Genomic DNA, 16,126 nt, shown 5'->3' with positions numbered 1-16,126 from the left:
TAAAGAAAGAAATGACAAAAAAATAAGACACAGTTAAGGTGCACACTTGCTGCCCCTTTGTAGACTGATGATTATTGGATAAGCACCAGGACAGGCAAGCTTCCCTTGTGGCTCAGCAGGTAAAGAATCTGCCTGCGATGAGGGAGACCTGGGTTCAATCCCTGACTTGGGAAGATCCCCTGGAGAAGGGAAAGGCTACCCACTCCAGTATTCTGGCCTGGAGAATTCCATGGACGTATAATCCATGGAGTAGCAAAGAGTCAGACACAACTGAGAGACTTACACACACACACACCAGGACAGTGGGTTGTTAAAATATTGAAGTAACTCCCCTGCTGTTTGGCAAATAGCTCCTGCTGGAAACTTCTTAAAGTGCCTCTGTCCCTACCTCTGCTCCCACCCAATCCCCCAGCCCTCCTGGCCCTCCCTGGGGGTTCTCCCCACTAGGATCTCCAAGGGATCCAGCAGGCAAGAGGGTCTGTTTTGAACTTAGTTAAACCGGTTTGGTCAGACGTGGCCCTTAGGTCCTTTTTGATAAATAATATTAATAGGAACGGGGGAAACAGGAAGAGCTACGAAGATAGCTCAGTCCCACAGTTGTATACGACTCTGTGACCCCATGGACTGTAGCCCGCCAGGCCTCTCTGTCCATAGAATTTTCTAGGCAAGAATACTGAGTAGGTTGCCATTTCCTGCTACAGTGTTGATAAATAATAGTCGCCTGTAAAGACATTTGGGGCAGGTGAGGGGAAGCTGCTCCAGCACCTCCCAGCCTGGTTGTAAGGAAAGTGAGTCTCAGAGCACGTTCTGCCCCCACAGAGACTTTCTGTGAATGCACCTTCTGCAGCAGAGGGATCCCGTCGTCCAGCCTGTTCTATAGGTTTGATTATGTCCCCCTCTGACCATCACCTTGCAGGGTCTCAGAGCATCTTGAGTTACCCCTAGAGATAGCAGCAGACGCCAGAGCTTTAAGCCGAGACTGGACACTCGCCCTGTTAGGGTCAGACTCCAGGGCCTGCCCCGGGGCACAGCCTAGGCAGTCCCTTCCTCCCTTGGACCCCTGGGAGCTGGTTTCTAGCGTTCAGCATGCCAAGTAACAGGCCATGCTGTTACCAGTAAGAACCCATTTCTGACCTTCGGGAGGCACAACTGCTTCTGGTCTATGGCCTGTCTAATGCAGTGCTGCCTGGCCGCACCAGGACTGAGGACTGCAGATTCGGGATCTGACCGCCTCTAGCCTGCAAGTTAAGCGACCTGCACGCATATAGCACCAAGCACACGATGCTGAATATTTAGAAACTAAGGCGCAGGCCTGTGACGATCCTTGGTGCATGACAGGGCCCAGAATTTGGCTGCACGTTATAGTCAAACCTGTACCAGGAGAGGATTTTTTTTTTAATAGGCTGCGTCCACTGGAGGTTCTAGGATCCACAGACATGTTTAAAAGCTTGGTAGGGTGGGAATCATTGACTCTGAAGTGCATAAATAAAAAATGCAGAAGCCAAATGAATAAATGATGGAATAAATGGCCACAAACGCGACGGTGCATGCTTCATTCATCATTCATGTTAACACCCATTAAAGTTTCACTGGCTTTGAAAACAATTGGATCAGTTTCTCACTTCACAAGAAGATAAGAATGTGCAGTGACTGCCCAGAAACCAGAGTCAGTTGGAAATTTAAAATACACTGCTTGGAGCCCAGTGATCTCACAAGCAGAATTATGGAAATCTTTACGAAAGTTTCTACACACACACACAAAAAAAAAATTATTCAGTCTTGATATGAATTGTGTCTGATATGATTCAGAGTGAGATCCCCAAACATAATGCCACATCCCCCAAAAGTCATGTAAACAGCCCTTGTAATAATGGGATTAATAAGCAAACAATCAGGAAAGCTTGTATGTTTATCAAGTGGGTCCCAGTTAATACCTCGGGTAGGGTTGTACAGTGGAGCACAATGCTATCATTAAAAAGGACCTAGCACAGGGACTTCCCTGGTGGTCCAGTGGTTAGGAACCTGCCTCCCAGTGCAGCGGATGGGGGTTTGATCCCTGACCAGGGAACTAAGCTCCCGCGTGGTGAGGGGCAGCTAAGCCTGCACACCACAGCTAGAGAACCCCCATGCTCTGGAGCCCACCCGCCACAACTGCAGAGAAGCCCGCTCACCCACACGTAAGACCCAACACAGCCAAAGATAAATAAATATTTTTAAAAAGAACCAAGTACAGCTGCAAATGCTGATTTTTTTTTTTAATATTGTTAGGTGAAAAGTAAGCTGGAGAAAAATCTCTGTTATGTAAATCCATTTTTGTTTTTGTTTGTTGGCTGTGAGATCTTAGTTCCCCAACCAGGGCTTGAACCCGAGCCCTTGGCAGGGAAAGCATAGTCCTAACCAGTGGACAGCCAGGGAATTTCCCCATTTTTGTTTTTTGTTAAAGATATGACTAGGGCCTCCTTGGTGGTCCAGTGTTAAGACTTCACCATTCAGTGCAGGGGGTACGGGTTTGATTCCTGGTAGGGGAGTCAATGGCACCCCACTGCAGTACTCTTGCCTGGAAAATCCCATGGACGGAGGAGCCTGGCAGGCTGCAGTCCGTGGGGTCGCTAAGATTCGGACACAACTGAGCACTTTCACTTTTCACTTTCATGCATTGGAGAAGGCAATGGCAACCCACTCCAGTGTTCTTGCCTGGAGAATCCCAGGGACGGAGGAGCCTGGTAGGAGGCCGTCTATGGGGTCGCACAGAGTCAGACACGACTGAAGCGACTCAGCAGCAGCAGCAGCAGGGGAGTTAAGATCCCATATGCCTCATGGCCAAAAAACTGAAGCACAAAGCAGAAGCAATATTGTAATGAGTTCAGTAAAGACTTTAAAAGGAAAACAGGTCAGCCTCAAAAAAAAAAAAAATCTTAAATAAAATAAAAGATGTGACTGCAATTTAAAAATAGCTGGACTTCCCTGGTGGCGCAATAGATAAGAATCCGCCTTCCAGTGCAGGGGACACAGGTTCAGTCCCTGGTCTGCGAAGATTCCACATTCCATGGAGCCTCTAAGCCCATGCACCGCAACTACTGGTCCCACGTGCTGCAGCCACTGAACCTACTCCCTAGAGCCCGTGCTCTGCAGCAAGAGAAACCACTGCAGTGAGAATTACCTGCACCACGACTAGAGGGTAGCTCCCACTCACTGCAGTAGAGAGAAGCCCAATAAATAAATTAAAAAATACGCAGAGGGCCAGATTTGGCCGTAGGGCCGTAGTTTGCCCACCCCTGCTCTACATCCTCATTCTATTTACTCTCCAAAGAGCCCTTTATAATAGAGACTGTTAGTGTTCCCTACATTATATATGCAGCTGAGAGAGATTAAATGACGTGCACAGGTCCTCAGCTCTTAGGCGGCATAGAAAGAAGTCTGAAAAGGGCTGCATCAAAGTGCATCAGCACAGCTAACGCAGGGGAAGAGGAAGAGGCGGCTCTTCCCCTTCCCAGCGTTCCTGTGATGCTGTCATTGCATGAGTTTCCTGAGTGTGAAGGTTAACCTGAAGATATCCTCTAAGATTTGGGGGAAACTTACAATCTCCTCTGCATTCTCTGTCGCCCATGTGTATTAGTGTGGACCAACGCCATGGATCTGTCAGACCAACCAGTGGCCGAGGAAATTCCCGGGGCAGGATCCGCCAGAGAGATGTTTGTGGATCATGACTTGGCCCAGCAGGAGAAGGTGAGGGATCTCGGGGAGGACAGAGCTGCAGTAGGAAGAGGGACCCACGGAGGGATTGCCACTGCCTCTTGCTCTTTGTGATTCTAGAAGTGCCTTTTTTTTTTTTTTTTTTTTTTTTTTGACTACTTCCAAGAAATCACCTCTTGCTCCCAAGACATTCAGCCAAAAGTTTGGTTACTGCTCATTTTGTCCCAAATAGCATCTCCCACTGCGAGGTACTGAGCCCCTCCTGTGTGCTGGGCCATGTCCTGTGCACTTGACGTTTCTTTGGCTTGTTAATCCTTATCATCTTCAGGATAGATTTTATCTTCCTCATTTTGCAGATGAAGAAACCGAAGCTCAGAGAAGTTAAGTAACTTGTTTAAGGTTGCCCAGGATAAGGAGCAGTGTTAGGATTCAAACCTAGGTCTGGTTAACTTCCCAGGGGATACTTCTAACACACACGTAGTAATCACTTGGTCAGCTTCGAGTGATGGAACAGTGATGATGGATAAATACATTTCTGGCAGGAAGAAGTGAACACTGAAGTCAGGGAGGCCCGAGCAAAGAAAGAGACTCATTAAAGAATTAAGGAGGTTCAAAGAAGGAGAAGAGGTGAATTCAAATCGTCCTGGGAAGGACCCAGGTTGATTTCTCCCCTCTTAGACATGACCTGAAAATTATTCTAAAAGAAGCAGTCTGCAATATCTCGCTTTCCTCAAAGGCCAGGGGCTGGGCCTGCAGCAATTCTCGGAGTCTGTGAGGAACAGAACCACCTGGGGTCTTTGTCAGACACGGAATCCAAACTTCAGGACATAGGGGGTTCCGACAAAGGTGTCCTGAGACAAGACTGTAAGAATTGTTGCAGGGAGGTGAGAAGCCAGGCTTGGATTCTGTATTTCTTGCTGTGTAACAAGCCACCCCTAAAGCTTAGGGGCTTAAAACAGCAACTCATTATTCCCCAGAATCTCCAGATTGACCTGGAAGTTTCCTTTGCTCCTGTCCCCTGACCTCACTCACTAGACTGCAGTCAGCCTGCGACCTGGCCCAGCCGGTGGTCTCCCTGATGGCCTCCTTCCCAGGACTGGAGCCTCAGCCAGGATGCCTGGACTGGTGCCCCCTTTCTGTTTGTGGTTTTGCATCATAGCACAGTGCTCTCAGGGTTCCCAGGGGGCTGGCACACAAGCTCACAGCCTGTAAGAACTTGCCTGGGGATCGTGCAGCCACACCTCCACTACCTTCTGTTGGTTAAAGTCCCGGGGCCAGCCCAGACTTAGAGGGCAGGGAAATAGGCTAGATGGCAAAGCTGCAAAGTGTTTGTAGCCATTTTTCAAACTGCCTCCATTTTTAAATTGGAAATATAGTGCAACCACGGTTATAATTTTTTTCTATTTATAAGCCATTTATGCCCTGACTTGCCAGGACACCTTCAGGTGACAGTAAAGAAAAGCTTGGTGGAGGGGGAAGCATTTATTGGCTCCTCTTATTGGAATATTTAAAGGGTTTCTAGCTTCAGGTATGGCTAGATCCAGGAACTTGACTCTTGTCATCAGAACACTTCCTACCACCAATCTCTCCCCTCTATTTCCCTCAGAGTCTGGCTTTCTGCATAAGGCCAGTTTTGTGTGTTGAAAAAGGCAAACTCAGGCAAACAAGCCTCTAAATGTAAGGTCTGTGGTCCAAAAGGAGGCACGAGATCCTTGCCCTCTGTAATCGACATGTGAAATCTTAAACTTTGATTGACCAGCTTGGGTCACATGCACCGGGCTCCCTCCAGGAAGGGCATTGGGGGCTGGGGGGTGACGCTCACCAGGAAGACAGAACCCACACCGGTCCGCCGCCCTCTGCAAACTTATATTTCAGCACCAACACAGGGCCTGGTATATAGTGGCTGCCCAGAGAGTGTTTGTTGCATGAAAAATAAATAAGCACCTGGCTGATCATAATAGGATGAAAGAGGGGGGCAGATTTCCCAGGAGCAGGTAATCTGTTTGGTACTCTCTCTTGAAATTTTGCCACCAGCATTTACAGGGACCCAGAGGAAGACCTGGAGAAGGAAATGGCAACCCACTCCAGTGTTCTTGCCTGGAGAATCCCATGGACGGAGAAGCCTGATAAGCTGCAGTCCATGGGGTTGCACAGAGTCAGACACGACTGAAACGACTTAGCAGCAGCAGCAGCAGAGGAAGACCCTTGGCAGCAGCTGGCAATGTCAGACAAGCTTCCTCCTGACTAAGATCCTGTCCTTCCCCAGGTCATAGAGCTGGAAGGTCTGGAGGCCAACTGGGCAAGCTCCCCTGGGAATGAGCCAGCCTGGAAATTGCCTGTTTACCTCTTTTTGTGTCTGCCTTTGAAAAGGCATCTGGTGAATTCTTTTTTTTTTTTTTTTTTCCCAGTTTTCTTGACATTTTGTTGATAACTGCTGGTGAGAAGCTTGGGGGATTTTTTTTTTTCTTCCACTTTTGGAAAACCTAACAAATTCTTTTGTTAGAACTTTTTCTTTGGAGAGATGGAAGACACAGTTAATTACACCTGTGGGCGAAGTCTGCCAGCGATCTTGCTTTTCTAGCCCAAAGTTTATACCAGCACGCACAAATAATCACCATTCCCGTCTCATTTACTTCCCAGATCCAGTGACCTGGAAAAAAAAGTCTTAAATGAATTGCCAGAGAGGCAGGAAGTCCTAGAAGAGAGGAAAGGGAAAATAAATATTTCAGAATGTATTAAATGTTTTAAGTTTAAAAAAAAAAATAGCCCTCGTTATAAGTAGAATGTGATTGAACAGAATGTTGATTTCCTAGTTACCTTTCCTAGGTCCCCAGTGTGCTAGGCTGAATATTATAAATAAAAAATTATAAACTTTCCAGCAACAAAAGTTCCCAAGTGGGATGGTTATTCTTAATGTGAAAGGATAATTCTCAGTAGTTTCAGTACCTGTGAGCTATAGACATCCACTCGTGTGTGCAGGCTAAGTCGCTTCAGTCGTGTCTGACCCTTTGCAACCCCATGGACTGTAGCTCACCAGGCTTCTCTGTCCATGGCATTCTCCAGGCAAGAATACTGGAGTGGGTCGCCATGCCCTCCTCCAGGGGATCTTCCCGACCTAGGGGTCAAACCCACATCTCTTATATCTCCTGCATTGGCAGGCGAGTACTTTGCCACTAGCACCACCAGAGAAGCCCCGACATCCATTACAGATATCTATATACAAGTACATAATTTCAACCAAATTCTTGACTCTTTGAGGTTTTCTCAAGTGACAGAGACAGCCTTGAGAATCTGCCTTGTCCTTCCCTGCCTGCCCTCACCTTCCCAGAGAATGATACCATATTTTTCCTATATTTTTTTCAATGGGCTCAGCCTTACACCCAGACCCACACCCACTAAACTTCCCATCTGGCCTCCACCCAGGATGAAATAATTCTGCTGCTGGGAAAAGAAGTCAGCCGTCTCTCAGATTTCGAACTCGAATCCAAATACAAAGATGCCGTGATCGCGAACCTTCAGAACGAAGTGGCCCACCTGAGCCAGAAGCTGTCGGAAACAGCCACCTCCAGACAGAATGAGAGGGTGGTCCCGCCCAAGCTCCAGGTTCTGGAGGAAGACGATGATGCCCAACAGAGAGAAATCGAGAACTTGAAAAGCCAGGTAGGGGGAGGAGGGGCGTGGGATGGATTGGGAGGTTGGGATTGGCATACACACACTCTTAATTGTTGTTTGGTTGCTAAGTCATGTCCGACTCTTATGCGACCCCATGAACAATAGCCCACCAGGCTCCTCTGTCCATGAGATTTTCCAGGCAAGAACACTGGAGTGGGTTGCCATTTCCTTCTCCAGGGGCATGTCCCCAACCCAGGGATGGAAACTGCAGCTCCTGCCTTGGCAGGTGGATTCTTTACCACTGAGTCACCAGGGAAGCCCCACACTCTTAATACTATGTATAAAATAGATGACTCATGAGAACCTACTGTATTGCACAGGGAACCCTACTCAATGCTCTGTGGTGAAATAAATGGGAAGGAAGTCGAAACAAGAAGGGATATATGTGTATATGTAACTGATTCACTTTGCTGTGCAGCAGAAACTAACACAACATTCTAAAGCAACTATACTTTAATGACAATTAATTAAAAAAAAGAAAAACCAGGTAGGGGTTGAAAACAAGGGGTCAGAGCCTTAGGGTGGTGACTCAGGGTGATGGCTCTCAGGTGGAGCCTCAGGGAGCACCAAGGGTATCCACCCGGATAGTTGGAAACAGGTGGTCAGCACAGATGGTGGAGAAGAGCACAGATCCAGGGAGGAGAGACTTGGTAGGTTCCTAGCCTGCTAAGAACAATACTATTAATACCTTTGATTAAGTGCCTTCTTCAGTCGTGTCCGACTCTGCAACTCTATGGACCGAGGCCTGCCAGGCTCCTCTGTCCATGGGATTCCTCAGGCAAGGAGACTGGAGTGGATTGCCATACCCTACTCTAGGGAATCTTCCTGACCCAGGGATCAAACCCTGGTCTCTTACATCTCCTGCCTTGGCAAGCAGGTTCTTCACCACTAGCACCATCTGGGAAGCCCCTGACCACACATATGATTCTACAGATGAGGAGACTGGGGTAGGCTCGGAGATACCCAGGAACTTGTTACAGCTTGCGCAGTAAAGGAGAGGGGGCTGTGTGACTTGAGCTCCCCTCTGCCACTTCCACCCAGCTCTGTGGCTTTAGTGACCACCTCTCATGCTCACCTGGCCCCAGCCAGAAAGGACTGGAGATGGGGAGAAGGAACCTCCCAGTGTTCCAAACACCAAGGCCTTTATCAAACCCTGAAGGCAGCTGCTGCTTCATTTATGGAGAATTTTACCCAAAATTCTCCACCCAGGATGCCTGGATTTATAGTCAAGTTCCTTTCTCTTGAAACTAGATCCAAAAAAAAAATTTTTTTTTAAGGAATGACTTTAAAATAGGCCATTGATCTTGTACATAAATTATATCTCAACATATGTGAAAGTAGCTCAGTTGTGTCTGACTCTCCCCACGGACCATACAGTCGGTGGAACTCTCCAGGCCAGAATACTGGAGTGAGTAGTCCTTCTCTTCTCCAGGGGATCTTCCCAACCCAGGAATGAAACCGGGGTCTCCTGCATTGCAGGTGGATTCTTTACCAGCTGAGCCACCAGGGAAGCCCAGATCTCAACATAGTTGTAAGAAAAATAAATGGGCCACTGATGAATTTTGGCCTCAGTGCGTAATTCTGCTTAAAGCCATAGCCACATTTGGGGCCTCAGTTCCCTGATTCTCTGTTTACTGCCTTCCCCTTCTGTAACCGATTATACGTGCGCAGTTTCAGTCCTAGAAATGGTGCCCGAGAAAGACACGGTTGTATGGGGCACCTAGGAGATTCTATCAGGAGACTGTCAGCTCCATGAAGGCAAAGGCTGGTCCTAGTAACCTTCCAAAACTCTGATAGGTCCGCGTCTGTTTGTTCTTCATCCATCCATCCATTCATTCAAATCAGTATTTGCGGGGGCCAACCCTGTGTCATGCTGTCTTCCAGGCTCTGTGAATTCCGCAGAAACAAGGAAGACATGATCCTTCCCCCTGTTTTGTTCTAGTGAGGGGGACAGAATAAACCAGGAAACAGGATAGATGTTCTAGTATTTCAACGAAGCGGTGACTCTCTTTTGAACCTATTTTTGAAGAAAACACTGAAAGCAGCAAGTCCTTCAGGAACCCCTGCTGCAAACAGCTACCATGACGTGTAACGGATGCACTGAGGAGCACCTTCCCTCAAGCTGAACCTAGTTTTGCTGAAATATCCTTTTCAGTTATCTTCCCATTTCAGAGCTTTCCTGACCTAATGTCACAGGTACATGGACAAGGCTGAATTATTCTCATATATCTTTTTTTTTTTCAGTTGAAACATATTTGACATATAATATTACAGAATTTCCACGTATCTTTGAATATCAGCCAGTCACAATTTGACTGTTATTTAAAGTGGCTGATGATATCTGGAGGGAAAAAAAATTTTTTTACAAAGATATTATCTAGAAATAATTACACTGATTCATCATCCTGTTAACTCCTCTACCTCTGGAGCTTTACTTATAACTGAAGGAGAGTATTTTGTAACAAGACATCTGTGAACCAGAGGCTGCCCTGGTTTGAACTCAAATCGAGTTGCATCCACTTACGTTTCAGCTTCTTCAATATTCTACTGCCTGCAGAACATTCAGCCAGAAGCAGAAGCCGCATGGCTGGTTGATTTATCGTTCTGATTACCGTATGCATTCTCCTTAGTCCCTGAAAGCGTGTACATAATGACTTGCTCTCAAAGATCTTCGATCCCCTAGAAATATCGCTAGAAAATTCTTACCTGCATGTGTTCTTATACGCCTGTGCTAATTAGAAACCAAATTAGTATCTTGAAACAGTCACTCCTCCTAGCACTATTAATTTTCTTATGATTCTAGGCCCATTTTATTACATAGCGTAACAGACATTAAACATCTTGGAATTTATGCCAATTACAGACAACATGGATATTTGTTTTGGTAGTAAAAGTAACAAAGAGGTTTGAAACACTTTTTTTTTTTGGCTAAGCTAGGCCTTTGTTGTGCGTGCAGGCTTTCTCTAATTGTGGAGCACAAGCTCTTAGTTCCTTGACCAGGGATCAAACCCACGTCCCCTACATGGGAAGGTGAACTGTCAACCACTGGACCACCAGGGAAGTCCCTTGAAGACTTGAGTTTTCCAGCAATCCAAAATCCTAAAACTCTGACACTTAAAATGAAATATTTTAAATCTGTCAAAAGCACTGGAGTCTTTAGAGGGGAACGTATGTTTTCCCTTCTGGAAGTTTGTCTCTGTGTGTTCTTCCTTATGCAAATAAACCCATTAAGCTGAGAAGAGCTAGAAACAGTTTGCTTAAGCGTTCCAAGTACCTTTTATGGGAAAGTTGCATTCCACCACCGCCACCGCCCACCCTCTTTCAACTCCTCAGTAAGAGATGAAAGAATTTTCTTCACTCAAAGTCCAAAGCACAAACATGCAAAAGTATAGCCTTGCGGAGGCTGGTGGGCAGAGTGGCCTGTGTCCCCCACCACACCCACCCATAGAAGGTGGTCATGTACAAATGTGAGATTTGGACCATAAAGAAAACGAGCACTGAAGAATTGATGCTTTAGAAATGTGGTTTGGAGAAGACTCTTGAGAGTCCCTTGGACAGCAAGGAGATCCAGATCCAATCCTAAAGGAAATCAACTCTGAATATTCATTGGAAGGACTGATGCTGAAGCTGAAGCTCCAGTACTCTGGCCACCTGATGCAAAGAGCCAACTCACTGGAAAAGACCCTGATGCTAGGAAAGATTGAAGGCCAAAGGAGAAAGGGGCAACAGAGGATGAAATGGTTAGATAGCATCACTGACTCAATGGACATTAATTTGAGGAAACTCCGGGAGATGGTGGAGGACAGAAGAGTCTGGCATGTTACAGTCCATGGGATTCCAAAGAGTCGGACAAAACTGAGCAACTGAACAACAATAGCCTGGGAGAGGTTGGGGGCCAGAGTGGCCTGTGTCCCCTCCCCACCGCCACCTTCTAGAGTAGACCTGTCCCAATAATGTTTCAGATGCCCCAGGGGAAAAGTATATATAACCATCATAAATGTCATAGACTCTCAACCATGGTGGTGCATGAAATGAGAAAGAAAACTTGTGAGACCTTGAAACTTCCGCTAATTCTCTGAGTAAGAAGGACAAGATTTTCAGGCACAGAAACCAGGACCAAAGGCCGTGAGCGCCATCTGGTGGCAAGGTCACCACAGTTCAGTTCACTTCAGTTCAGTCGCTCAGTCGTCTCCGGACTCTTTGCGACCCCATGAATCACAGCACACCAGGCCTCCCTGTCCATCACCAACTCCCGGAGTTCACTCAGACTCACATCCATCGAGTCAGTGATGCCATCCAGCCATCTCATCCTCTGTCGTCCCCTTCTCCTCCTGCCCCCAATCCCTCCCAGCATCAGAGTCTTTTCCAATGAGTCAACTCTTCGCATGAGGTGGCCAAAGTACTGGAGTTTCAGCTTTAGCATCATTCCTTCCAAAGAAATCCCAGGGCTGATCTCCTTCAGAATGGACTGGTTGGATCTCCTTGCAGTCCAAGGGACTCTCAAGAGTCTTCTCCAACACCACAGTTCAAAAGCATCAATTCTTCGGTGCTCAGCTTTCTTCACAGTCCAACTCTCACATCCATACATGACCACTGGAAAAACCATAGCCTTGACTAGACAGACCTTTGTTGGCAAAGTAACGTCTCTGCTTTTGAATATGCTATCTAGGTTGGTCATAACTTTCCTTCCAAGGAGTAAGCGTCTTTTAATTTCATGGCTGCAGTCACCATCTGCAGTGATTTTGGAGCCCAAAAAAATAAAGTCTGACACTGTTTCCACTGTTTCCCCATCTATTTTCCATGAAGTGATGGGACCAGATGCCATGATCTTCGTTTTCTGAATGTTGAGTTTTAAGCCAACTTTTTCACTCTCCTCTTTCACCTTCATCAAGAGGCTTTTTAGTTCCTCTTCACTTTCTGCCATAAGGGTGGTGTCATCTGCATATCTGAGGTTATTGATATTTCTCCCAGCAATCTTGATTCCAGCTTGTGCTTCTTCCAGTCCAGCGTTTCTCATGATGTACTCTGCATATAAGTTAAATAAGCAGGGTGATAATATACAGCCTTGACGTACTCCTTTTCCTATTTGGAACCAGTCTGTTGTTCCATGTCCAGTTCTAATGGTTGCTTCCTGACCTGCATACAGATTTCTCAAGAGGCAGGTCAGGTGGTCTGGTATTCCCATCTCTTTCAGAATTTTCCACAGTTTATTGTGATCCACACAGTCAAAGGCTTTGGCATAGTCAATAAAGCAGAAATAGATGTTTTTCTGGAACTCTCTTGCTTTTTCCATGATCCAGCACATGTTGGCAATTTGGTCTCTGGTTCCTCTGCCTTTTCTAAAACCAGCTTGAACATCTGGAAGTTCACAGTTCACATATTGCTGAAGCCTGGCTTGGAGAATTTTGAGCATTACTTTACTAGCATGTGAGATGAGTGCAATTGTGCGGTAGTTTGAGCATTCTTTGGCATTGCCTTTCTTTGGGATTGGAATGAAAACTGACCTTTTCCAGTCCTGTGGCCACTGCTGAGTTTTCCAAATTTGCTGGCATATTGAGTGCAGCACTTTCACAGCATCATCTTTCAGGATTTGGAATAGCTCAACTGGAATTCCATCACCTCCACTAGCTTTGTTCGTAGTGATGCTTTCTAAGGCCCACTTGACTTCACATTCCAGGATGTCTGGCTCTAGGTCAGTGATCACACCATCGTGATTATCTGGGTCGTGAAGATCTTTTTTGTACAGTTCTTCTGTGTATTCTTGCCACCTCTTCTTAATATCTTCTGCTTCTGTTAGGTCCATACCATTTCTGTCCTTTATCGAGCCCATGTTTGCATGAAATATTCCCTTGGTATCTCTAATTTTCTTGAAGAGATCTCTAGCCTTTCCCATTCTGTTGTTTTCCTCTATTTCTTTGCATTGATCGCTGAGGAAGGCTCTCTTATCTCTTCTTGCTATTCTTTGGAACTCTGCATTCAGATGCTTATATCTTTCCTTTTCTCCTTTGCTTTTCGCTTCTCTTCTTTTCACAGCTATTTGTAAGGCCTCCCCAGACAGCCATTTTGCTTTTTTGCATTTCTTTTCCATGGGGATGGTCTTGATCCCTGTCTCCTGTACAATGTCACAAACCTCATTCCATAGTTCATCAGGCACTCTATCTATCAGATCTAGGCCCTTAAATCTATTTCTCACTTCCACTGTATAATCATAAGGGATTTGATTTAGGTCATACCTAAATGGTCTAGTGGTTTTTCCTGCTGCTGCTGCTGCTACTAAGTCACTTCAGTCCTGTCCAACTCCGTGCGACCCCATAGACAGCAGCGCACCAGGCTCCCCTGTCCCTGGGATTCTTCAGGCAAGAACACTGGAGTGGGTTGCCATTTCCTTCTCCAATGCATGAAAGTGAAAAGTGGAAGTGAAGTCGCTCAGTCGTGTCCGACCCTACTTTCTTCAATTTCAGTCTGAATTTGGCAATAAGGAGTTCATGGTCTGAGCCACAGTCAGCTCCTGGTCTTGTTTTTGTTGACTGTATAGAGCTTCTCCATCTTTGGCTGCAAAAAATATAATTAGTCTGATTTCGGTGTTAACCATCTGGTGATGTCCATGTGTAGAGTCTTCCCTTGTGTTGTTGGAAGAGGGTGTTTGCTATGACCAGTGCATTTTCTTGGCAAAACTCTATTAGTCTTTGCCCTGCTTCATTCTGTATTCCAAGGCCAAATTTGCCTGTTACTCCAGGTGTTTCTTGACTTCCTACTTTTGCATTCCAGTCCCCTATAATGAAAAGGACATCTTTTTTGGGTGTTAGTTCTAAAAGGTCTTGTAGGTCTTCATAGAACCGTTCAACTTCAGCTTCTTCAGCGTTATTGGTTGGGGCATAGACTTGGATTACTGTGATATTGAATTGTTTGCCTTGGAAACGAACAGAGATCATTCTGTCATTTTTGAGATTGCATCCAAGTACTGCATTTCGAACTCTTTTGTTGACCATGATGGCTACTCCATTTCTTCTGAGGGATTCCTGCCCGCAGTAGTAGATATAATGGTCATCTGAGTTAAATTCACCTCACCGTTACCCAAATACCTGGGCATGCCTGCCCCTTCCCCCCAGTCTTTTTTTTTTTAATGTGAAGCCTGCAGCCTGGTCTGACAGTAAACAGGGAAATTCTTGTATTTTCTCTTTTTTTAAAGATTATTTTTATTTAAGATGTTGAGTCTCTATTTACTCTTATAGCAGTTATTTTTAATTTAATACATGTTTTTTAAGTTTAGAAAGCAAGGGGCTTCTAAGAAAAATGCTAAGAAATTATAGTGGGACCAGCAAAGAGATATGGCAAAAATAGTGAAAGTGGTATTTGAATGACTGAAGTTTAAGAACTCTCTTAGGGTGGGGTTGCCAGATAAAATAGGGATACCCAATTAAATTTGAATATTAGAATATCCTTTTTAGAGTATGTTCCACATACTGCATGGGACACACAGGAAAATGTTATCTGTCATTTGCATCCTTTTTTTCTCCCCCAAATCTGGCAACCTTACCTTAGGAAAACAAAGAAATTGCATCCTGCTCCTTGTAGCTTCTATTTTGATCTATCAAAACAAGCTAGTTCTCATCTTGTCTACAGACTATGTGGCATTTCTGCCCCAATAAGCATGTCCCTGTGGGAGAACTGAGTCCTGACGTCTGAAAAATCAAAGCCGCAAAGGCCCACAGCACACCCTGGGAGGGAAAAGGCCTGGCCACTCAGACCAAGCAGTCCGATGAGTCAGATGAAGAGGGAGGGGGTTCTGGCCCACCTCCCTTCCCCAGCCTCTCGGGTACCTGTGAGAGGTGGTTCTCTCTTGCAGTAAATGCGGCAGCTACTTTCCAGCCCTTACCAGGGCTGCTTTCCAAGGAGATCCTTCCAGGGCCCCTGCCCGGCGTATGGATCCCTGGAGAGGGGCTGGCCCTCAAGTGGGTTCTGAGCCAGGGATTTCCAGAGTTCTTGGAGCAGCCAGCCCATGGTCATCCCACCCATGATTCCTGTATTTCCTCCTAATAACAACCACAGCAGTGTTAAAGTGAGCCTGAGCAAGACTTACAAATGCACAAAAAGATTCCCAACTCCTTTCCCCAGAGACAGACAAGGGAAGCTGAAGCTAAAACACGCCATGGGTAGTCAGCTGAGAGGACCATGACACCTCATCCCTCTATGCTGTGTGCCAGGCATAATCTGATTACTTGCACACATGACTAATTTGTTAAGATACTTCTAACAGGGATTTCCTGGTGGTCCAGTGGTTAAGACTCCAAGCTCCTGAAGCAGAGGGCACAGGTTTGATCCCTGGTTGGAAAACAAAGATCCAACATGCCGCAAAGCAAGGACTGTGGAAAAAACTATACTTCTAGCAATCCTATCAGACTGGGACTGCCATCACCCCACGTACAGACTGAAAATAAAATACGGTGTCTTCCTGTGTTCCACATGGCCCGTAACAGGCAGAAACAGGACTTGAAGCCTACAGTCTGGCTCCCAAGTCCACGCTTTAGAGCCTCCAACTTTTCATGCTGCTTCCTAGGGCCACCTGGAAAAGTGGAAACGGGCCCCTAGAGGCTGGGTTTGAATCCTTCTCCGCCTCTGACCAGCCCCGTGATCCTGAGCAGGGGACTTTACCTCTCCCAGTCTCAGTCTGCCCTCTTGCAAATGGGAAGCCTGCTGGGAACATCAGCCTTCAGCAATGCTGTGAGGAGTATCCATGTAGCATGTGCACATGAGTTGTGTA

At 46.1% G+C, this 16,126-nt stretch overlaps 1 protein-coding gene across 1 annotated transcript in view; it reads left to right on the top strand.

The window, feature by feature from the left end:
* The window catches only part of FHAD1 (forkhead associated phosphopeptide binding domain 1), a 165,213-nt gene that overhangs the window by 59,075 nt on the left and 90,012 nt on the right, over nt 1-16,126 (top strand). Inside the window, exons 6-7 of the mRNA XM_055582628.1 lie at nt 3,617-3,726; nt 7,117-7,353. Of these exons, the coding sequence (XP_055438603.1) occupies nt 3,617-3,726; nt 7,117-7,353 (347 nt within the window). The remainder of the gene's footprint in view (nt 1-3,616; nt 3,727-7,116; nt 7,354-16,126) is intronic.

This window comes from Bubalus kerabau, chromosome 5 (assembly GCF_029407905.1).
Source record: "Bubalus kerabau isolate K-KA32 ecotype Philippines breed swamp buffalo chromosome 5, PCC_UOA_SB_1v2, whole genome shotgun sequence".
Lineage (NCBI taxonomy): Eukaryota > Metazoa > Chordata > Mammalia > Artiodactyla > Bovidae > Bubalus > Bubalus kerabau.
The sequence above is the reverse complement of the archived record's forward strand: the minus strand, read 5'-3'. Positions and strand labels throughout refer to the sequence as shown.